Source organism: Aspergillus karnatakaensis, assembly GCF_047715665.1.
Source record: "Aspergillus karnatakaensis strain CBS 102800 unplaced genomic scaffold BJY04scaffold_82, whole genome shotgun sequence".
NCBI lineage: Eukaryota > Fungi > Ascomycota > Eurotiomycetes > Eurotiales > Aspergillaceae > Aspergillus > Aspergillus karnatakaensis.
In genome coordinates this window covers 33716-54509 of record NW_027395794.1, presented here as the reverse complement: position 1 = coordinate 54509, position 20794 = coordinate 33716, and the positions used below count along the sequence as shown (strand labels likewise).

Below are 20794 nucleotides of genomic sequence, written 5' to 3'. Positions count from 1 at the left end.
TATCCTCGTGCGCCTCAGGCATCCAGCCTGCAAGATGCTTCTATCGAATCTATCTTGAGCTCACTCCTCCAATTGTTTCACTCAGACTCCATGCTTGTTCCTAGCGACGGTCTTCATCACACATTAGATAGAGTTTTATCTTCACTTCCTTCTATTCCATGATGTTTCCTGCCCATCCGTTCCCTGCCTGAGTCTCCAACTCCGATCTCCGCCCGACTATTGCCAATAATTGTCAACAAGCGCCCTTACTCGCTATCAGACGCATCATTTGGCAGATAAGATCAGTAGATTGATTCCCAACATTAAGCGAGCGCTTCTCACGATAGTAAGTATAAGTATTACATCAATACATTCATAAACGATTGCCGTCATCACATCACTCCAGCACATACGCTGTACCAAGGACAATTATGTCCTTCCTCTCTCCCTGCCTCGACCATATATTCATCCCCTCACCAAATACAATCAACCTCTATTATGCGGTCAAAGTGCAAGCGGTGCGCTAAGCTAGTCGGCTACGCGGCAGGCTCAGTCAAGAGCTTGACCTCGCTGCAAGAGGCCGGGAACTCGGGGGTGTAGTAGCGGTAGATGTAGAACAGCTGGGGAGCGTTGTGGTACCAATCGCATACTAACATGACACGGTTAGTCTGTGCCCCGTATAACCGTTATAGGTGGAACGCCTTATGAGGCTGATAACTTACCCAACCATCCACCAAACCCAAGCTCCTCCGACCACTTCAGCTCCGTGCCATCGACAGAGAACCCCTCTTGGCCTTCTCCAGCGTTGATTTGTACGTATTGCCATCCTACCCTCGTGTTAGTTTGGGATCGAGAATACCGCAGGAGCCAGAGCAGGAGTATGGTTCAGAGCACTCACGGGCATAGTTCGTGACACCAACGGGTGAAAGCCCCCAAGGAAACGCAGTATTGTAGTCGAATTCGACCCTCGTCCCGTTCAGATGCGCCTTGCTAGCTGTCTCGACGTCGGCTGTGAGGACCGCGTCGTTCAGCCCGGCGCCTGTGTGATATCCATAAACGTAGAGGTCGTTGTGCGCTGAGTTCTCGGCGCCGGAGGTCTTGAGGTAGAATGACTCGGTGGCATTGGTGTTGGCGTTGACGGTGCCGGAGCGAGTGACGTGGTGTGGTCTGGCGCTGGCAACAGCGACGCCGATCAGCGAGAGTGCGGTGAGAAGCTTCATCTTGAGTTTTTATTCTAGGTTCTGAAGAGAGCGAACAGAAACAACGAAGAGCGAGAGAGGTGGGTTGGGAAAATCAAAATACCCAAAGAATGTATTAAGTCTGCTAGATACTCAGAGGTAGAGGAGGAGGTCGAAGAGAGGAGGAAGAGGTGCAGCTTTAACTATCAGGGGAGGGTGGCAACGGAACCAAGCTGCAGCAACCTCCAGCAACCATAGTTCAGTGTTTTTGTGGAGGAGAGGGGCAAACTGAGACAACATCTGCGAATTTCTACTTGCAAGAACAAGGAAATAGGCGATCATTTTCCGCATCTACTCGGGGGCAGAGCGACGGTGCTGGGAGCTTGTACAGTCCGGGCCGAGCTCGGACATTATTAGTGGGGATGGAGGACATGATCATGATAAAGATGGGCTGCATTCTTCGCCATACTTGGACCGCGTGCGTGATACTTTCAGTAGCTGCAGTTACTGGTAGAACTTCACGAATCGAGAGACTGCGAGGCAAGTCAAATCAAGCTCTGAGCAAAAGCCACTGCCCTCTGTGAGTGGCAGGCTGCGGGCAAGTGTCTTCCTTAGCGACTTTAGGGTGAGACATGCCGACGAGCGCCCGCCGCCCGCAAAAACTGGGGCACGATCGACGCCCAAACTATGCCTAATAAACAGAGGATTGAGGATCGGGATAACTGGGGGGAGTTTTCGATCCATGTCATCGTGGACTATCGCAATCTGCCTGGTCTTTTCGATTTCCATCCCGGAGTATCAGGGGCTGCATAGAGTGGATAGGATCGCTTTTTGAAACAATGATGAAGAGGGTTTTACATCATGCTGTCAATAATTTTGTATCAGCTGAGGTGTCGCTGTTGATCTCTATTCTTATCTGTTTTGTGGGGATCAGGGGAGTTTTCACGCGTTGATGTCAAGGACCTTGGATGGAAATGGCGTGACGAAGGGATGTCGCTTAAGGCGACGTCCGCAGGTAAATGCTATACTTCTCATTAACGCCTCCCTATTCGTCTATATAATTCAATTATGCTATGACATGCCATCTATAGCGATTGGTTGACCAAGTCAATTATCTCCTGACATACTCCGGCTTAAGCGACCACTTTCCCCTTCCATTCCGACCACCCCGGTCCAAAACAGCAATCTGCTTCAGCATCTCCTTGAACTCGGCCGACCGCTGCGGAGTCGAGCAATAGTGGTTGAAATGGTCAATCAGGTTCTGCGTATACACGGCTCCACCATGCGACGTGATGAAATCGCGTATCATCGTGATGAAATCCTTTCCGCTGGGTCCAGCCCCCGGAGCAGGGCTATTTGTAGCACTTCGAGACGAGGGCGTCCGGGATGACAGATTGGCTAGAATGCTCGCTGAGGACGGCCCAGCCATAGCCCGTCTGGCCGTAGTGCTTCGTCCACCAAACGGCCCGCGCATAGGCGGTTCCTCTGGTCGACCTGCGACACCAAATTGTCCAGTCCATGTAGGGGTTCCGATCGGAACAGATCTGGCAGCTTCGCCGGCACGGCGGAGCTCCTCTGCGGCTTCAGCAGCTACTCGTTTGGCTTCTGCTTCAATGATCTTGGGATCTGCTTTGACGACGCGCTTGCCATTCACGATCTGGTCGTGCTCGAGCGCGGAGTGTACGCCTGATCGGGCAAAGATACCCTCCATGATGCGTGACTCGGAATTCGTCCCGGTGTCGCCTTCTTCTGTCTTTGCTTCCTGTTCGAGTTCTCCTTGGAACTGTTCGATTGCGGCGACGCCGGTTACTTTGCTTATGTCTTGTTTCTCGGCTTGTACGTTGCGCTGGTGGTCATCTTGGGATGCGGACGTGTCATTTTCGTTCTCCTCGTAGGTCACTTCTGCTTCTTTGAAGATCTTGCTTGTTTCTGTTGGGCCTTGGTTTTCGTCGCCTAGAGCAAAGAGGTCGTGGAGGTCGCTGAGCTGAAACGTCTGCCGCTGCTTGGGGTCTTTCATAATCTTGTTTGTTAGAAATTGCTTGAAGATTTGTCGGTGGTATATCTTTTCCTCAATTGTTCCGGCAGTCATCAGCCGATAGATTGTCACGTCGCGCTTTTGGCCCAATCTCCATGCACGTTCACGGGCTTGCACGTCGGTAGAAGGGTTCCAGTCAGGGTCGTAAATTAGCACTCGATCCGCGCCCGTAAGGTTGACACCCAGTCCTCCTACTTTGGTGGTGAGTAGGAACACGTGCAGATTTGGATCGTTGTTGAATTCGTCAACCAAGGTTTGACGGTGTTGGATTGGAGTAGTCCCATCCATGCGACGATAATTGAATCCGGACAGAGACCGGACAAATTTCTCCAGGATATCCAGCATGATGCGGTGTTGTGCAAACAGTAAAGTCTTATGTCCAGTATCTTTCCATAGCTCGAGTAAAGACTTCACCACTTGCATTTTTCCAGATTTCCTGGCATTTCCGTAGTTGGCCTTCGCGTGGAGGAGCTTGTGGTTCTGCAAATCAGGGTGATTGCAGATTTTCCGGAGGATGTCGACTCCATACAAAACTTGCCTTCGTCCTCTCAGGATTGATTGCATTTCTTCCGAGCCCAAGAAAGCCTCGTATGCTTGCCTTTGAATCTTTGTTAATCGGCAGAAGAGGACTTGCTCGCTCTTCTTCGGCAAATCGGCTGCCACATCAATCTTGAACCGCTGCAAAAGGTAAGGGCTGATTGCGTCCTTGAGCGTTTCTGCACATTTGGCCGCCGTCTGTACCTGTAGGTTCGAAGCGTTCGCATACCCTCCTTGTCTGATTGGGAAGTCGAACTGATTCCGGAAGTTCACCAACGTGCCGAGGCGCATAGGGAAGACAAAGTCGAACAACGACCAAAGTTCTGTCAGGTTGTTTTGCATTGGAGTGCCTGACAGGATAATCCGATGAGGGGTCCGGAGTTCCTTACAGTGGATGGTGATCGAGGTATTCGGATTGCGAATCTTGTGTCCTTCATCCAAGACCGCCGCACCCCACTCAATTGGTATCAGAAGAGAAGCGTAGCTCTGCAAGCCAGAGTACGTTGTGACCAGCACATGCCCTTCCTCGACTACCCGTTTGACGACTTTTCGAGCAGCCTTCAGGCCGCTACTCGAGCCGCTAGATCCGTAGGTACCAGAAATAAGCGCATCTTCTCGACTGCTCTCACTTTTGATATTGACCATTCCGCTACCTGAAGTGTGCAGAATGGAGACACGAAATGGAGGCCACCAGCGATGGAATTCGTTCACCCATTGTTTCATCACCGTAGCTGGGCAAACGACGACAATGGGCTTTGTCAATTTTTTGCTGTAATGAAGACCAGCCAGAAATGCTATGGCTTGAATTGTTTTCCCTAGCCCCATCTCATCACCGATGATACCTCCTACCTGCTGTTGATGCAGTTCCCACATCCATTGTACGCCAGTCTTCTGGTAATCGAATAAGAGGGGATGGATGTCACCGGGAACACGGTATCCGTTGTCTAGATGCAAATCTGCTTCAGTCGGATGCGGCATAAACCACTCCTCTTCCTCGGAATCAAGAGTGTCGGCTTCGATTTCAGAGGCTTGCTCCGTCTTTCGAGCCCGTTTCCGAGCAGCACTTCTGCGGCTAACCCAGTGTTGAAGTCGTGACTGATATATCTTTTCGTTGCCATCATCCACCCCACTAAAGTCCTCCATGCCATCCGCTCCTTTAGCCTTTTTCGGAGCGGCCGGTTTCTCCTCTGTCATAAAGTCATGATCATCTTCCGATGAAGATTCCCGCTCTTCATCGACGTAACTCGCTGAATCGTCTTGGTCCTCGGATACACGGCCATCGGAAGGCGTCTCTACATCTATATCCATATCTCGGGCTTGAATGGGTATCGTTCTCGGGCGTGCATCCTTCTCAACCTTTCTCCTCTTTCTAGGGCGCTCAGTCGGCTCTTCGACAACACTTGACTCGCTCTCCTCATCAAAGCCAAAACCAGGCCGAATCAGGTTGCGATGAGAAACAGCCGATCGCGCTTTCACCTCTGCCAGCGCATCTAGCTCGTCTCGTTCATCCTCGGCATCAATAAGAGCATCCTGAAGACTAGCTAGTGGCCCTGTATTCGGTCCGTTGCCCATTCGTGAAAAGGGCGTGATTTTACCGGTCCTGATGAGATAGTCCCGGCGAGACTCATTGGGCATTCTGCCCGTTCCGCTTGTCTCCACGTTAGACTCTTGCTCTTGACGTCTCTCGTCAATGCGTTGCTGGATTTCTTTGAGATCATTCCCAAGGGCAGAATTACGTTCCTCGAGATTCTTCAGATCATTTTGCAGGCGCACTCGAGCTGACGTGCCGACGGGTTGTGCGAGCCGCTGGTGCAATCTCAAGATCTGTGATTCGAGCTTCCTGGGAGCAGTGAGCACACACAATACTAGAAGAAGTGTTATTGCCATACTCTTTCTCGTGCTGAGTTTTCTCAAGGCGTTTATTGTCACGTTCGTCGGCTTGCTCCATGAGCACTCTATCGGCCTATAGTTCGGTCAGATACACTTTCAGCACGGTTTGAAGTGAGGTATACCTGACGTGTGATGTCTCTTTCCAGAGCATCTTGATCGCGGATATCGGCATGAAGCTCCTTAAGTCGAGTCGCTTCGTCCGTACCTCCAGATCCACCCTGATTTAGCCCTGGATCATTTGCAATCAAAGCGGGATCATTGGTCTCAAAACTGGTATCTTGCTGCTTGTCCTCTGCGGCAATTCTCTCATCGATGAGATCTTGCTCGATCTTTACGTGCTGATCCATGACGGGAATATAGCACCATGGGAGTGATTTTCGGGAGGAGTAGATTCAGATTCAGTGCGGTTCAGGATTCAGTTGAGGCCAAAAGATAAAATGAGTGGATTTAAGCTACAGGGCAGGATGGCTGGTAAGATACCTGCAGTGAATGTTCGAGTTTCCCGAGGGAGCAGGCAGAATCGAGAGATCCCATGTAAATCACCACAACATGGACACTTCAAGATCAGCCAAATGGAGCGAGCGTGGATAAGCAGCCAGCATGTTGGAATGAGCGTGCCATGAATAGGTATTATTTCTTGCTGCTTCTAGATCGTCACAGTTAGGTGATCATCCGGAAACTGGAGCCTGTTTCCCACCGCCTTCCACACGCGGCAGAATTATTGAATTAGTCACGCCTCCACGCGTAGAGCAGCCTCCCACGTCACACTTGACTATACTCGGAGTAGCGAACTGAGCTCAGGAATGAACAGGACTGATTATGCGGGTGGGCGCTGGATTTGAGTAGAGAAAGTCAAATCAGCGAGGGATGTGAGTTTGGTCTGGGAAATAGGAGATCAGCGTGTGATAGCAGCATAAAATATTGTTTGTCGAGCGCCACGTCCAGCGGCTGCTTCACTAGACAGATCCCAGTAATATGAGAGCTGCGCCTTTAGATCCCGATTGTTGTTATTAGAGGCTCAAAGACTACTAAGTAGGAGACTAGGAGTAAACAGTCTGCGCAAAATTGGCAGTGGACTCGAATTGGGTAGCAATAATCAAGGGGCAGCTGAAAGTATACGACTCCAGGCCTGCCGGAAACGAGATCGCCCATCGCCCAAGAGGCTGGGTAGAGAGGGGCCAAGCAACAGTTCATTTCACTGGGAATTATCATCCTGACCGTGACATGGCCTTTTCTTGTCTCGCTTCGTCTCTGCTGAACCCCTGCTGAACTTCCATCTTATACACATCCACAACAATTATTTGTGAGACCAACCAACGTGAGCTGGCAAGTCACCACCATCGCCTGGCGCCTGAGGCCTCCAGATTCCCGAGTTCGAGCAACGCCGCCTCCACCAACATCCTCTCCTCTCTCTTCCCTCTTGTTCCCCTCCCCTTCACAACTTCTTCTGGACTTCTTCTCAGCCGTGCCACTACTCTGCGTGTGTGAGCTTCTGTTTGGACTTCCCGTCTTCTCCGGGACTTCCAGCAGTCGGCACTCTCCACCTCCATTCGATCCCCAGCCCCTTCTGAGGCCTGAGGATTGTGGATTGCGACCGCCGTCACTCGTACCTCTTCCTACTCACCCTCTCATGCCCGGTCGTCGTTTCGTCCGACTTTCAAATTGACATTGCCGAGGATAATGAGACCCTGTACAGCCTAGAAGTTTGCCAATTCCTTTGTCTTGTCAGCCCATCCCTCACAGCGTATCGACCACGCCGACTCCGCCTGACTGCGCTGCGTTCGCGTTCGCCTGCCGTCCCCGCTACCACCTAACCCCCGATCGCAGTGCATGTGCGCTGTCCACACTTCCCCAGCCGATCGTCCCAACCACGGCTGAAGCCTACACGATCGCACAGCGATCCTGGCAGAGGGTAGGAGAAAATGGATTCTCAGTGGCAGTCATACAAAGATCCCACCGTGGGCCGTCAAGCACCGTTTAACAATAATGGATTGACCTCGAATCCGACCCCCCAGCAGCTACCTTCGAACTACGGAAGTCAGCCACAACCTTCGCAGCCCCCGGTTGGTTACACCTACGAGGCTTTTCAGACTCCTGGCGCCCCTGCTAAAGCGCCTTCGGTCGCTACAAACTCAAAAACGGTCTCGATGGCGTCGTCACCCGCTGCTACACCATATGCCACTGATGCAGATACCGCTATGGAGGACGCGGATCCCTATAACCGGGCCAAGTACCCTACGAGAGCTACCCATCAGAGCCGGCCCTCTTCACAATACTTCCCAACCGAAGGGTCTACCGCCGCCCGCAGATACTCGCCGATGAACAACAACGTTCTATCTCCAACCTCGCCCTACAATTCGAGCCCGGGAAAGTCCAGTAACTCATACGGTTTTCCGCCTACGACGCACCAGTCTCGACAGTCGCCAACAAGGGCTACCAACTATTCCTCACCTCCGCAGCCTTTTCAATCACCGCCTTGTAAGTCACACCTCAAAGAGAACTTACTTCACTTCAAGTTGACTAATGATGAACCTGCATTAGCCGGTTCGCGCCCTCCGAGACTACCTCCGTTACAGTCCACCGATATGAGTCCTGATCAGTTCTTCGGTCCATCTTCTGGACCGCAACTGAGTTCACCATTTGGGCAAGACGGAAGGTCCCCACGTTCAGGTTCCATTTCGGCGCCCGTTCAACAACCTGTTCAGCAACCCGGCCGAGGCCCAGTTCCGAAGTTCCAGAAATTTAAGTCGGTTCAGGAACTTCAGCCTCGCATTAACGCGCAGCCTCCATTTAGACGTGCCAATCCTGAGGGTGGCTTTATCAGCGTACGTGCAATCACAGTTTCCGCAAACTCGTCCGTCTAACATTGAATAGCCACTTCAAGCGCTGACCAGTCACCTTCCGTCCACCTACCGAATTTGTAATCCAAATTTCAACTACGAGTCGTCAAGGAACCCCCGCCGTGTTCTCACTAAGCCTAGCAAGGGAGTCAAGAATGACGGATACGACAACGAGGACAGCGACTACGTCCTATACGTGAACGATATCTTGGGAAGCGAAGATGCAGGGCATAAGTCAGTCACATATTCATTCATTTGTCTCGCTCGACTAATATCCTGCTAGAAATCGCTATCTCATTCTCGACGTATTGGGCCAAGGAACGTTTGGACAGGTCGTCAAATGTCAGAATCTGAAGACACAGGAGGTCGTGGCCGTCAAAGTCATTAAGAACAAGACAGCCTACTTTAACCAGAGTATGATGGAGGTATCGGTTCTGGATCTGGTAAGGCCCAACCGTTCACCAATTTAGAATCCTGCTCACCATCCATCTCAATAGCTCAACAGCAGATACGACAAGAACGATGACCATCATTTACTTCGACTGAAGGATACCTTCATCCACCGCCAACATCTCTGTTTGGCATTCGAGTTACTCAGCGTCAATTTGTACGAACTGATCAAGCAGAACCAATTTCGCGGTCTCAGCACCACGCTTGTGCGAGTATTCGCGCAGCAGCTACTTAATGCGCTGAGTCTGCTAAACAAGGCACACCTAATTCATTGCGATCTCAAACCAGAGAACATTCTTCTGAAAAAGTGAGCCAAGCCGTCTCATCATACATTCATAAACTGACCACAACTTCTGCAGTCTTGAGAGTCCAATCATCAAAGTCATCGATTTCGGATCTGCGTGTGATGAAAGACAAACAGTTTATACATACATTCAATCCAGATTCTATCGATCACCCGAAGTCCTTCTAGGTCTACCGTATGAAATCCGATCATTATCACGCACAACTCCATCTAACAGATTCCAGGTATTCTTCTGCAATCGATATGTGGTCTCTAGGTTGCATCGTCGTTGAGCTATTCCTCGGTCTGCCGCTGTTCCCCGGTTCGTCAGAATACAACCAAGTTTGCCGCATTGTAGAGATGCTCGGTTTGCCTCCAACATGGATGCTAGAAATGGGCAAGCAGTCCGGCGAATTCTTTGAGAAGACTCAAGACGAATTCGGGCGAAAGAGTTACCGTTTGAAGAGCTTAGAGCAGTATTCTCGCGAACACAACACCAAAGAGCAGCCCAGCAAAAAATACTTCCAAGCGTCAACCTTGGAAGAGATCATTCGAAGCTACCCAATGCCGAGGAAGAACATGAAACAAGCAGAGATTGAGAGAGGTACGATTCCCGTCCCGATCAATCGTTCAGGTCTAACAATGCTCTACAGAGGTGAACAATCGCGTCGCTTTTATCGACTTTGTCCGTGGTTTGTTATCAATCAATCCCCTCGAGCGTTGGTCTCCGCAACAAGCCAAATTGCATCCCTTCATCACACAGCAGAAGTTCACCGGACCATTTGTTCCTCCGATGAACCTCAAGTACTCCTCGCTCAATAAGACCCTGCCGCCTGGCATCCAGCAGCAGCAGCAAGCAGAAGCCGCAAGCAAGCAGCGGGCGGCTCACGCGCAATCTGCAGCTCAGAGCGCATATACGATGCAAATGAACCAGTACCACCCCCCAGCACATGCCCAGGCACCACCACCGATGTACTCGGGCATGTATGCCGGACATCAGCAACCCGCACCGCCTCCGTACCCGACACAACCACCGGCGTATGGCCACCAAATGAATATTATGCCGGGTCAGATGCCTCAGAACCAGTACGCGCCGTCACAAAGTCTATACGCCCAAGCCACGACAAGGGCCGGTCGCCAACGCGCATCGACGATGGATCCTCAGGGTATCCCACCGACAATTCAACGAGTTGCAAGTCACCTCGATCCGAATGCGCCCATCCGGCTGCAGCCAAGCCCAGCCTACTACCCCCCGCCAGCAGATGGGTATGTTGACCCTAACGCCGCAAATCAGAGACGGCGAGGCAGCCGTGCGGGTGGAACACGAAACCGCGATTTTATCCGCACTCTAGAGGATGGTGTCCTGGGCGATGGTTTCATGGGACAAAACCAAAACCAGTGGCATTAGGTGCATTGGTCTATTACGTGATGAGATCTGTGCAAGATTCTTATATTAGGCTTTCTCTCTTCCTGTTGGGCACGAGCATGCTCCATGTGCGCTGGCACAGATCATGTGACCACAGGCTCGCACCCATCCTGCCAAATTTGGTGGCTGTTGAGATTCGCTCGACTTATCGAATTCCTTCGTACCTTGCCTGCGGTTGAGGCCGCCTTGAGATGGTACTATAACGATATATCTGCGTATTAGTTGTACCCGAAGTGCCCTCACGAAGGAAAGAATCGACACTGGCCCGGCACTTAGGCAAGAGGACCGGCATCGGATGAGCTGTTTGTTAATCAGCCAAGGTTGGCGAATGCGCATACCGGCGCTTCTTTCCCGAATCAGACTCAGCTCAGTATTGCCGTCCGCTTGCCCTAGGTTTATGTACCCATTTCTCCCGACATAACCAGGCGTTATAGGGAAGATCGCGATTCCTTTCCATATTGTGTTACATTTATCTTCATGTTCTCTCTGCTGTTCTTTTTATCCTTTGGCCCTGACAGCAAGATGGCTGTTCATTGTCTGTGATCTCACTTGATGCATTGTTGTTACTGCTTCTCCGCTTTTTACCGGGTCAGGGAGCATTACTATAGCTTGGATATTCAGGTCCAAATTCCAGTATGTGGCAAAGACTGTTTACGGCCGGCAACGAATAAACCAGTCGCCTGGACAAACCTCGCCTATCTCTTGCGGCAATTCCAGTTTCTGTTGGGATTCATGGTGGCGACGCTGGTTTGACTTGACTCAACAACTTGTTACAAATCGGACACGATGTTGACGAATGTCCCGAAAAGTATTCATGCGACCCTACCTGGCTAGTCGAGTATCTCGGCTCTGTGATTTAGCATAGATTGAGCACACGTTTGGGATTCCCTGTTGGCGAGCATTGTTTTCTCTCGGATGTATATATTGCATTAGTACAGCATGATGATATTATTTGCTATAGAATTGTTAACAGACGATGGCTTGAAATTTTGAATATGTACTCGTTTCTCATGTCGCTATCGGCTGAGCTGTTATATATATATTGATGGTCTGGTCTACCCAGATGTGTTCCTCGAGGCCAAGACTAATGCCATGGTTAATCATTGACTGTATAGACCAATACTCCACCACAGTACGAAGTACGTGAAGGTAGAGTACAAAATAAAATTTGTTATCAAAACCGACTGAAACATATCGTCCTGTGCGTTGACTGCGTTGAGCGGAGGACAGTTAGGAAGGTATCCCATAGAAAGACAGACTACAGTCAGCCGATCGATTCAAGAAGCATAGCAGCAAGCCAGAGCCTATCTTTCCAACTGTCAAGAATAGATAAAGACACATTACAACGATCCATCTCCACGACATCTATAAACAAGCCCGCGGGGGTGATTTGAAAGTCGAGTAATTACCAAATTCGGTTAGCGCTCGAGTGCCCGCTCTAAGCGAGCTCAAATTCTGTGTGGACTGCCAGCGGCTCTCCGCCGAAAGAAAGACTCAACGGGATTTTCAACCACGACAGCGACACCCCCCCCCCCTTTCTCTCCCTTACGGCCGGTGAAACGCGACACACGAGAAACGACTTTTTGTTCCCGCCCCTGAAGTCGACAAGTTTCCCCCCACCCGCCACCATGTCGCGCTTTTTCTACGGAAACGATAGCGATAGCGAGAGCAGCGGCTCCGACGAGGAGGAGCTCTACAGCGACGAGGAGGCTGAGAAGTCCGAGGAGGAGTCTAGCGAGGATGATGAGGATGCCGAGTCTTCGGAGGAGGAGTCCTCTGAGGATGAGGACGCTGGCAAGTCCGGTGCTAATCGGTTCATAAGGGATGTTTCGGAAAGTGAGGAGAGTGAGGATGAGGAGGTGGTGAAGATTGTGAAGAGTGCGAAGAACAAGAGGCTGGAGGAGTTGGAGGCGACTATCAAGGCGATCGATAATGCTCAGAAGATCAATGATTGGGCTGTTATCTCGACCGGTATGTTTTTCATCTGGGATTTTTGGGGCCTCTAGCGGCGGGGAAATGCTGCACGCTGGAGTCTCGCTTGGGGAGGGGTGCTAATCTTTCTATAGAGTTCGACAAGCTGAACCGTCAGATCGTCAAGGTCGTTCAGTCCGGCCCCGTCCCTAGGATCTATGTCAAGACCGTTGCGGACCTCGAGGATTTCGTCAACGAGACTGTCTCCAAGCAAAAGTCGTCGAACAAGAAGATGAACGCCAGCAACGCCAAGGGTTTCAACGCCATCAAGCAGAAGATCAAGAAGAACAACAAGGACTACTCCACACAGGTTGAGAAATACCGGGCGGATAAGGACGGCTACTTGGAGGGCGAGGAGGAAGAGGAGAAGAAGAAGCCTGCTGCTACTGCTCCTCGTGTCACTAAGCTTGATCGTGTCGAGGCTCCTGCGGCTGTTGGAGATGATGATGGATTCGCTACCGTTGGACGTGGCGGAAAGACCCTTCAGTACACCCCCGAGAGCATTCTCAAGCACCTCCGTGTGATTGTCGAGTCCCGCGGTAAGAAGAACACCGACCGTCTTGAGCAGATCAAGACCATGGAGAAGCTCCTCGAAGTCGCCCAGAACCCTTACCAGCGCATCCGTGTCTACCTCACCCTCATCTCTACTCGCTTCGACCTTACTACCACATCTACCGCTGCCTACATGAGCGTCGACCAATGGAAGGCCGCTGAGCAGGAGCTCGCCACTCTGCTCTCTGTTCTCGAGACCAACCGTGACTATGTTGTCAGTGAGGGTGCGGAGGAGTGGGAGGATGATGAGAAGCAGCCCCAGGTTACTCCTGGCCAGACTCTGTATATCCCAGGAAGCATTGTCTCATACGTTGAGCGACTTGACGACGAGCTCACGCGATCTCTGCAGCACATCGACCCTCACACCGCGGAGTACATCGAGCGCCTGAGTGACGAGAAGCAGCTGTACACCAACCTTGTGCGAACTCAGATCTACATCGAGGCTTTGACGAGCAAGGAGAAGACCGACTCCCGCCAGGACAGCCTCAACCGCGTGGTTATGCGAAGACTCGAACACATTTACTTCAAGCCTTCGCAAGTCGTTACGATCCTTGAGGATAGCACCGACAAGGCTCTTCCCGCCGAGCTTAAGTCATCCGTCACATCTCGTGGCAGCATCGATGCCCAGGACCTTGTCCACACGCTCTGCAACTACCTGTTCAAGAACAGTGACGGTATTCTCCGTGCTCGTGCCATGCTCTCTCAGATCTACTTCCTCGCCCTCCACGACCAGTACTACCGTGCTCGCGACCTGATGCTCATGTCCCATCTGTCCGAGAACATTGCCAACTTTGACGTCAGCTCCCAGATCCTGTTCAACCGAACGCTTGTCCAGATCGGTCTGTGCGCCTTCCGCGCCGGTCTAATCTACGAGGCCCAGAATACCCTCTCCGAGATCTGCGGCAGCGGTCGCCAAAAGGAACTCCTCGCCCAGGGCATCATCCTCCAGCGCTACTCCACCGTCTCACCGGAACAAGAGCGTCTTGAGCGCCAGCGCCAGCTCCCCTTCCACATGCACATCAACCTCGAGCTCCTCGAGTGCATCTACCTCACCTCCAGCATGTTCCTTGAAGTGCCCTTGATGGCGCAGACCTCCTCCTCCCCCGAAATGAAGCGCCGTGTCATCTCCAAGACCTTCCGCCGCATGCTCGACTACAACGAGCGCCAGGTCTTCACCGGCCCCGCCGAGAACACTCGCGACGGCGTCATCATGAGCGCCAAGTTCCTCGCCGCCGGCGACTGGAAGAAGGCCGCCGAAATGCTCAACTCCATCAAGATCTGGGAACTCATGCCCCAACCCGAGAAGATCAAGGAGCTGCTCTCCCAGCAGGTCCAAGAGGAGGGTCTCCGCACTTACCTCTTCACATACGCCCCTTTCTACGACAGCCTCTCAATCTCCACGCTGTCAACGATGTTCGAGCTCCCCGAGAAGAAGATCGCTGCTATCATCAGCCGCATGATCTCCCACGAGGAACTCGCCGCCGCCCTCGACCAGGTCAACGATGCTATCGTCTTCCGCAAGGGCGTCGAGCTCTCCCGTCTGCAGTCCCAGATTGTCACTCTTGCTGATAAGTCAATGAACCTGCTTGAGGCTAATGAGAAGACCCTCGAGCAACGCACACAAGGTATGGCCAATGCCTTCCAGCGTGACCAGGGTGCTGGTGGACGTGGTGGTCGCGGTGGAGGCCGTGGAGGCCGTGGTGGTGGTCCGAGATTCCCTGGTGGTGGGCAGCGCCGGCCTGGTGGACAGCAATTCGGTGGCGGTGCATTGGGTGGAGCGATCAAGGCATAAATAAAATGTGTTTCTAATGGCATGTTCTTTTCTTTCTTTCTTATGGTCTAATGTTATTGGAATATGATACGTATGATCATCGTTCATGTTGTTGTCATAGAGTATATTCAATGTTTGTAGTCTTGCATGCTTCTTATGATATGATATATTCCGATAATCGATCAACGTACTGATGAGGTGGTATCTATATTGTAGTTATACTCTAGGCTACAGTGTACCTGCAACGCTCTATTCAACTCAAACCCTCTCGGTCTCTCGACCGAAGGCTGAATTGCAAGGCACTTGTATGCTTGAACCCACCCAGAGCCTCGTCTAGAAACCCAGCACTTTGTCCTGACGTCCTCCAGGTAAGGTATCCCGTGCCGTTGCGCATGACGACGGCCCCTATATCAAAGCCCGCGCGGCGCAGCTCTTTGCGTCCGGGAATATCTCCTGCAAGAGAAGATCTTGCTCAATGATAACGTTGTAAGACCAAGTATCCTCCATAGATCTCTCATCCCTCCTCCCAGTCTCCCAACAAGCCCTGCGGCGACCAATACTCCTTCTCGGCACACTGCAAATCCACCCAGACAAGCCCATCCGCCAGTAAATCGTCAATGACTGTCTGCGCTCGCGCCTTCTCCCACTCAAGATTCACCTGTAGCATCGACACACTCACGTACCCCAGCACCTGGATTGCCTCAAGCACAGTCGCTTGATCCGTATTAAGCTCTTTTGGAATCGATCGGATATACTGTTTACGCCCGACGTGGATAATTGAGAAGCCAGAGCCAAGTGGTTCGAGCGAGGAGACAGCGCGGAGGACATCGTCACTGCATATCACCAGGTATTAATTAGCGCATTACCGCGAGAGGAGAGGATTGATGGAGAAGGTAAAGAAAAAAGAACATACTCCGAAACCTCCAACCCACCTCCAATAACCCTCCCCTTCCCCACTCTCTCCCTGCACTCCTCCACCCCCAGCAACCCCCCATTAACGCCCCTCGTCTCGCGACAAAGCTCCACAACACGCACCGCAACCTCAAAATAGAAATCGTTCATGTCCCCGCCCATAATCTGCGTCCAGAAACTCCCTACCCCGCTACTACTCCCCTCTCCGCCCCTTAAGGTTGAGGTTGAGCCCCTGCCGCCGCCATGCTTGCCCTTCACGTTACTTGCTGCTAATGGATCGACCCCGATAACGTTGCACATTCGCGCGAACTCGGCGCGGAAAGTCGGGTTTGATTTTATAGTTTCGCTGTGCTCGAGCGCGAAGGTATGCAGGAGGGATTGGAAGACGGAGAGTTGGGTTTGCAGCGAGGTGGTGTGGCTGTTTCGGAGGGTTGCGCCGTGCGAGGCGTAGGATTGGGTTGTTGCGTTGCGGTGGGTGAAGGCGCTGAGGCCGACGCCGCGGCGGGTGGACATTTTGGCTACTCGTTTTGTCGGTCTGTACCGGGAGGGGTCTGGAGAGTAAGGGATAGTTCGTGGAGCTGTAGGTAGAGTGATAGTGATAACTAGTCAAGTGCGGGGAGAGGAGTGGTCAAGAGGATCGGCCGATGACGGCGTTACACTACACCTAGATGACTTAAATGCTGTTGCGCGTATGGAGCATCAAATGGAGCTAGCTGTCACTAGCAGGTGCTGTAGTCTAGTGGTTATGACGTTTCGTTGTGGCTGAGTTGAGATTACAACCCCGAAACAGCCTCGGTTCGATTCCGGGCAGCGCCACAGTATCAACTTGATATCTTTTTTTCTAAGCTATACTTTTTTCTACCCTCCCCTCTCTGAGTCAGCGCATTGGTTCGGCTGCGGGTGTTCCATGAGTGCAATCAGATCCAGCATCATGCCAGAATAGCGCTCAGCAGTGAGACAAATAGACCATCACTAAAAAGTGCCCATGATAAGAGTTTGAAGTCAAGTCTACTATAGTAAGAGTGCAACACAGTCAAGCTACCCGAAGCTCGCGCTCTGCCAAACATTCTCCGCCGATATTGTCTGCTTTGTTTGCATCTATATAAGGTGCATGTTCTTGGGCACCTGCTACAGGCTACAGGCAAAAAGTGCATATCGAGCTCAACGTTGTAGTCAAGCTCCCACGAGTATCTTTCCCAGCTGCAATGATGGTTCGATCTAGACTTTAGGCTGGGGCTTTGTTGCTGCAGATTCGAATGTAGAAACCGACGATTGCCTTCAGAAGTCCCGCATAACTGCCCTGAAGGACTCGGTCCGTTGTATGACTTCGTGACAGTCATGGATGCCATTGGGTTGGGTAGAAGCCCGCAACCCCTGGACTGGCTTCTAGAATTTGGAGACGGGTAAAACAGGACCGATGAACATGAGGAGTAAGAGAGAAAGAGATGTGCCAGTTTGTAACCAAGTATTATCCACAAGGTGAGTATGCAGTCGGCGCAGATGGCGTTGTGGTATGCAAGCAGAAAAAAGAAACATGTACGCCCTGCATTGAACATCGAGGTCCACGTGCGCTTCGCAATGACAGAAACTGAAGAATCGACTTCTTAAAAAGTATGTTCTCGAGTCGCAGCATCGCGGTGTCTGATGCTAGAGAGCAAAAAGCGAAAAAAGAAAGTGGCGCTGCCCGGAATCGAACCGAGGCTGTTTCGGGGATGTATATCTCAATTTCAGCCACAACGAAACGTCATAACCACTAGACTACAGCACCAATTGATGTTAGTTGGCTGCTTATTTAACATCATGCCCCTATTCAAACAATCTGGAAATCAAAAAAGTCGTAGAGCTTCATTACCCTACTTGCTGCTATCAGGTACCATTTCCAAAGCTTTGGGCTATTGATTGCAATTGCTCTATATGAAGGTGAGCCCCTAATGTAGTCCAGCTCAGTAAGCCGAAAATGATCAGACTACGCTCCAGCTCTTGTCAGAAAAGCAATTTCCGGGTGTGACGTAGGATATATTGCTTGCTCAGCTAGGGCTAGCAGCATTTGGCCGCGCAATGTCTGGCTTAACCACTACAGAAGATGCTGAGGATAACATGCATCCATACCACCACCTATACTTGAAAGCTACCAACGGCACGTATACTAATCAATGATCTGTTCCCTAACGTGATAAGCTACACCCGACTATGCTACTAGGTACTTTGCAGATGGCTCGTGCAGAAGCTTTCCCACCGTTGTGCCCTTCTTCGCTAGTGATAAGGATGTTGGCAGGGCTCTTAGATCCTAAGCAGAGGATGAATAGTTGGGAAATGTTCTGGTCTGGAAGATTTCAATGACCTGCTCGAAGGCATTGCATAGGTCCTTGTTGGTCTCGCCCAGGGCATCCGGTAGATGCTACCGAGTCTGTAAAGCAACCTGAGCGTTTTGTGCTGCAGACCAGCGCCCCCGAGGAGGTGTGGCACTGTGCCCATGCTCTAGTACACAAGGCCTGTAACGAACGAGGAAACCTCGACCAGTACTGGTGCAGGGAATGTTCTAAGTCCGGCGTCGCTCCACCATATTCCAGGACTGAATACTCCAGCTGGCTAATGGGAAATTCATGAAGAGAACCTCGGAGGTTGGCCATTTCAAACTCCTCGTAGAGAGTCGGACTTTCCGGTGTAGTATGTTGCAAACTTGGTAGAAAAACCTCCAACATTTTGTGAGACTTAATGCAGTGCGAAGTTAAATTGATTCAGATTAAATCAAGTCACATTCGGGAAACCAGGTAAGCACAGATGAAACACAAGTGGTGATATACAGGCCAGAGCTTGAGGTAGAATGGGATCATGACAACCTGAGCCTAAGCGAGAGTTGCTATATACCTCCAGGCTCCTCAACAGTGAAACAAACCTTGATGGAACCCAGAAGGAAGCAACACAGGACCACAGGACCACAGGACATAATGATGGGCCTAGCACGGGGCACGGTCACATGACTGCTGGCGAGCCTATCTGTGAGATCACCTGATAGAGAAAGCCCTCGAGCGATAAGGGCACACTGAGCGGCTGGTCTTGAAAATACTCTAACCACGTGAGGCTAGCGGCATCCTGGCTATCCACACAACTTCTTCCTCAAATTTCTGCAGGCCAGCTTCTCTTCTTCTCAGTTCGACATCGCCAAACCGCCCAACTCGCGCACTCAACGGACCGTCGCAATGGCCTCTACTGCTACGTATGTTGCCTATGAACACTTCTTTACTTGATTCGTCCTACGAGCCTGTAAAGTTCGGTTTATAGTCGTCCTTCTCGCTGGAGATGCTGCGGCCAGAAATGGTCGCGAGGCACCAGCTCGATTCTTCCCGCGACCTTTTCTCTTCCCGAGTTCGTATCAATGGAAACGTTCGACGCGGTACAAAGGGTTTGAGCATTGGACTGGGGTCTTGAGGTTGAAAGCTCACTGCCTTCTCCTCGAAAAAGATTGTTGAGAGCGATCGTTGCCTTTTGCTGCCACCGCGCTGCAAGCCACGGAACGAAAAGCCTCATCATCACCTTTCCTGAGCGCTATGCTTAGGGTCTTGTCGGCTGAGGCTGCAGTATTCACGCTGGCCTGCGAACATCACGCTGAAAATGCGAGATTAGTACCGGGCTGCAAAGGCGTCGAATCAGTCACTTCACCGATTAAATGGATCTTGTCGGGTGTTATCTTCCAGCCTTCAGCATGAGAATGTGGCGCTGTAGCCGCAATTCTTACACTCGGCGGAATTGCTGTACTTCTTTGAGGAGACTATACTGACCTTCACAGCACCGTCCCCACCCAGGACCAGGTCCTCGTCCCTGAGACCCTCATCAAGAAGCGCAAGAGCCAGGAGCAGGCTCGCGCTGTTGCCCGCGAGGAGGCCCAGAAGAAGAAGGAGGTTAGTGAAGATTTTTTTTTTTTCGTTTGTGCTTTTCATTCGGTGATGACAACAACCTTCACGCGACTAGATTACCAGTCGATGCTGTCGCTTTGTTAACCATCTTTCGGGGCTGAGAATATCTGGATCATACTTGACTGTATTGGATGTCTTTATTGGCTTTTGCTAACTGAACCTCCAGTCCAACAAGGAGAAGCGCTCCGTCATCTTCAAGCGCGCCGAGTCCTACGTCAAGGAGTACCGCGATGCTGAGCGTGAGAAGGTCCGCCTGGCCCGCGTCGCCCGCCAGGAGGGTAACTTCTACGTTCCTGAGGAGCCCAAGCTCGTCTTCGTTGTCCGTATCAAGGGGTATGTAATCTCGTTCTGCTCATGATCGTCCTCCATGCTAACTCCCCACAGTATCAACAAGATCGCTCCCCAGCCCCGCAAGATCCTTCAGCTCCTCCGTCTGATCCAGATCAACAACGGCACCTTCATCCGCCTCACCAAGGCCACCCAGGAGATGCTTACCATCATCAACCCCTACGTCGCCTACGGTTACCCCAACCTCAAGTCCGTCCGTGAGCTCATCTACAAGCGCGGATACGGCAAGGTCGACAAGCAGCGCGTTCCCCTCAGCGACAACCAGATCATCGAGGAGCACCTCGGCAAGTTCGGCATTGTCTGCATGGAGGATCTGATCCACGAGATCTACACCGTTGGCCCCAACTTCAAGCAGGCCAACAACTTCCTCTGGCCCTTCAAGCTCTCCTCCCCCACCGGTGGCTTCCGCACCCGCAAGTTCAAGCACTACATCCAGGGTGGTGACCTCGGTAACCGTGAGGAGAACATCAACGGCCTCATCCGCCAGATGAACTAGATCTGTCGTTGGGTGGTGTTCGCGGGGTATGGCTGTTGTCGGTATAACGGTCTGAATCCTTGAAAATACAAAAGCTTTGAGCAGTTATGATTGTCCACGTTTATACCCTTTGCTTCAATTAAGTAGTGATTCTTCGACTTCATCCACCTTGTAGTTTGTAGCATGCTTTGCAGTGTACTTCCTATCCGTCGTACATTCATCCCACCCCCAGT

General features: G+C 51.5%; 7 protein-coding genes and 2 non-coding genes across 9 annotated transcripts; 4 read left to right on the top strand and 5 right to left on the bottom strand.

Moving 5' to 3' along the window:
• Positions 1-338: 338 nt before the first annotated feature.
• Positions 339-1430, bottom strand: BJY04DRAFT_164007 (uncharacterized protein). Its single transcript, XM_073709092.1, has 3 exons — positions 878-1430; positions 702-806; positions 339-628 (listed from the first exon to the last, which is right to left on the bottom strand). The coding sequence occupies exons 1-3, from the start codon at positions 1197-1199 to the stop codon at positions 516-518; spliced, it is 540 nt and encodes a 179-aa protein (XP_073565270.1). The 5' UTR covers positions 1200-1430; the 3' UTR covers positions 339-515.
• A 754-nt stretch (positions 1431-2184) lies between these two features.
• On the bottom strand, positions 2185-6256 carry BJY04DRAFT_202050 (DNA-dependent ATPase RAD26). Its single transcript, XM_073713141.1, has 2 exons — positions 5742-6256; positions 2185-5692 (listed from the first exon to the last, which is right to left on the bottom strand). The coding sequence occupies exons 1-2, from the start codon at positions 5789-5791 to the stop codon at positions 2269-2271; spliced, it is 3474 nt and encodes a 1157-aa protein (XP_073565269.1). The 5' UTR covers positions 5792-6256; the 3' UTR covers positions 2185-2268.
• Positions 6257-7413: 1157 nt separating this feature from the next.
• Positions 7414-10623, top strand: BJY04DRAFT_163964 (putative protein kinase Yak1). Its single transcript, XM_073709091.1, has 8 exons — positions 7414-8097; positions 8161-8444; positions 8494-8693; positions 8743-8902; positions 8957-9216; positions 9269-9388; positions 9438-9796; positions 9846-10623. Exons 1-8 carry the CDS (start codon positions 7542-7544, stop codon positions 10598-10600), a joined length of 2694 nt encoding a protein of 897 aa, XP_073565268.1. The 5' UTR covers positions 7414-7541; the 3' UTR covers positions 10601-10623.
• Positions 10624-12162: 1539 nt separating this feature from the next.
• On the top strand, positions 12163-15109 carry nip1 (translation initiation factor eIF3 core subunit c). The gene is made up of 2 exons (XM_073713140.1): positions 12163-12589; positions 12685-15109. The coding sequence occupies exons 1-2, from the start codon at positions 12247-12249 to the stop codon at positions 14931-14933; spliced, it is 2592 nt and encodes an 863-aa protein (XP_073565267.1). The 5' UTR covers positions 12163-12246; the 3' UTR covers positions 14934-15109.
• BJY04DRAFT_232625 (ESCRT-II subunit protein SNF8) lies at positions 15071-16457 on the bottom strand. The gene is made up of 2 exons (XM_073719778.1): positions 15826-16457; positions 15071-15745 (listed from the first exon to the last, which is right to left on the bottom strand). The coding sequence occupies exons 1-2, from the start codon at positions 16335-16337 to the stop codon at positions 15427-15429; spliced, it is 831 nt and encodes a 276-aa protein (XP_073565266.1). The 5' UTR covers positions 16338-16457; the 3' UTR covers positions 15071-15426.
• Positions 16458-16549: 92 nt separating this feature from the next.
• Positions 16550-16640, top strand: BJY04DRAFT_t151. The gene has a single exon. It is a non-coding gene; the product is annotated as a tRNA-His (tRNA).
• Positions 16641-16649: 9 nt separating this feature from the next.
• Positions 16650-17489, bottom strand: BJY04DRAFT_202042 (uncharacterized protein). Its single transcript, XM_073713139.1, has one exon. The coding sequence runs from the start codon at positions 17378-17380 to the stop codon at positions 16754-16756; it is 627 nt and encodes a 208-aa protein (XP_073565265.1). The 5' UTR covers positions 17381-17489; the 3' UTR covers positions 16650-16753.
• Positions 17490-17499: 10 nt separating this feature from the next.
• Positions 17500-17592, bottom strand: BJY04DRAFT_t150. The gene has a single exon. It is a non-coding gene; the product is annotated as a tRNA-His (tRNA).
• Positions 17593-18539: 947 nt separating this feature from the next.
• BJY04DRAFT_211292 (60S ribosomal uL30 domain-containing protein) lies at positions 18540-20582 on the top strand (the record flags this gene model as incomplete). The annotated part of the gene is made up of 5 exons (XM_073714385.1): positions 18540-18595; positions 18977-19045; positions 19612-19723; positions 19905-20071; positions 20123-20582. The coding sequence occupies 5 exons, from the start codon at positions 18540-18542 to the stop codon at positions 20580-20582; spliced, it is 864 nt and encodes a 287-aa protein (XP_073565264.1).
• Positions 20583-20794: the final 212 nt, after the last annotated feature.

Bases quoted from the DNA above. Each gene is read 5' to 3' on its own strand.
- BJY04DRAFT_164007 (XM_073709092.1), bottom strand. From the start codon at position 1,199: ATGAAGCTTCTCACCGCACTCTCGCTGATCGGCGTCGCTGTTGCCAGC. The intron at 807-877 runs GTGAGTGCTCTG...ACACGAGGGTAG, and splicing joins TGGTGTCACGAACTATGCCC to GATGGCAATACGTACAAATC. The intron at 629-701 runs GTAAGTTATCAG...GTGTCATGTTAG, and splicing joins TGGGTTTGGTGGATGGTTGG to TATGCGATTGGTACCACAAC.
- nip1 (XM_073713140.1), top strand. From the start codon at position 12,247: ATGTCGCGCTTTTTCTACGGAAACGATAGCGATAGCGAGAGCAGCGGC. The intron at 12,590-12,684 runs GTATGTTTTTCA...ATCTTTCTATAG, and splicing joins TTGGGCTGTTATCTCGACCG to AGTTCGACAAGCTGAACCGT.
- BJY04DRAFT_163964 (XM_073709091.1), top strand. From the start codon at position 7,542: ATGGATTCTCAGTGGCAGTCATACAAAGATCCCACCGTGGGCCGTCAA. The intron at 8,694-8,742 runs GTCAGTCACATA...ATATCCTGCTAG, and splicing joins AGCGAAGATGCAGGGCATAA to AAATCGCTATCTCATTCTCG. The intron at 8,903-8,956 runs GTAAGGCCCAAC...CCATCTCAATAG, and splicing joins AGGTATCGGTTCTGGATCTG to CTCAACAGCAGATACGACAA.
- BJY04DRAFT_232625 (XM_073719778.1), bottom strand. From the start codon at position 16,337: ATGTCCACCCGCCGCGGCGTCGGCCTCAGCGCCTTCACCCACCGCAAC. The intron at 15,746-15,825 runs GTATGTTCTTTT...GGTGATATGCAG, and splicing joins GGTGGGTTGGAGGTTTCGGA to TGACGATGTCCTCCGCGCTG.
- BJY04DRAFT_202050 (XM_073713141.1), bottom strand. From the start codon at position 5,791: ATGCCGATATCCGCGATCAAGATGCTCTGGAAAGAGACATCACACGTC. The intron at 5,693-5,741 runs GTATACCTCACT...ACCGAACTATAG, and splicing joins AAAGAGACATCACACGTCAG to GCCGATAGAGTGCTCATGGA.
- BJY04DRAFT_202042 (XM_073713139.1), bottom strand. From the start codon at position 17,380: ATGTTCAATGCAGGGCGTACATGTTTCTTTTTTCTGCTTGCATACCAC.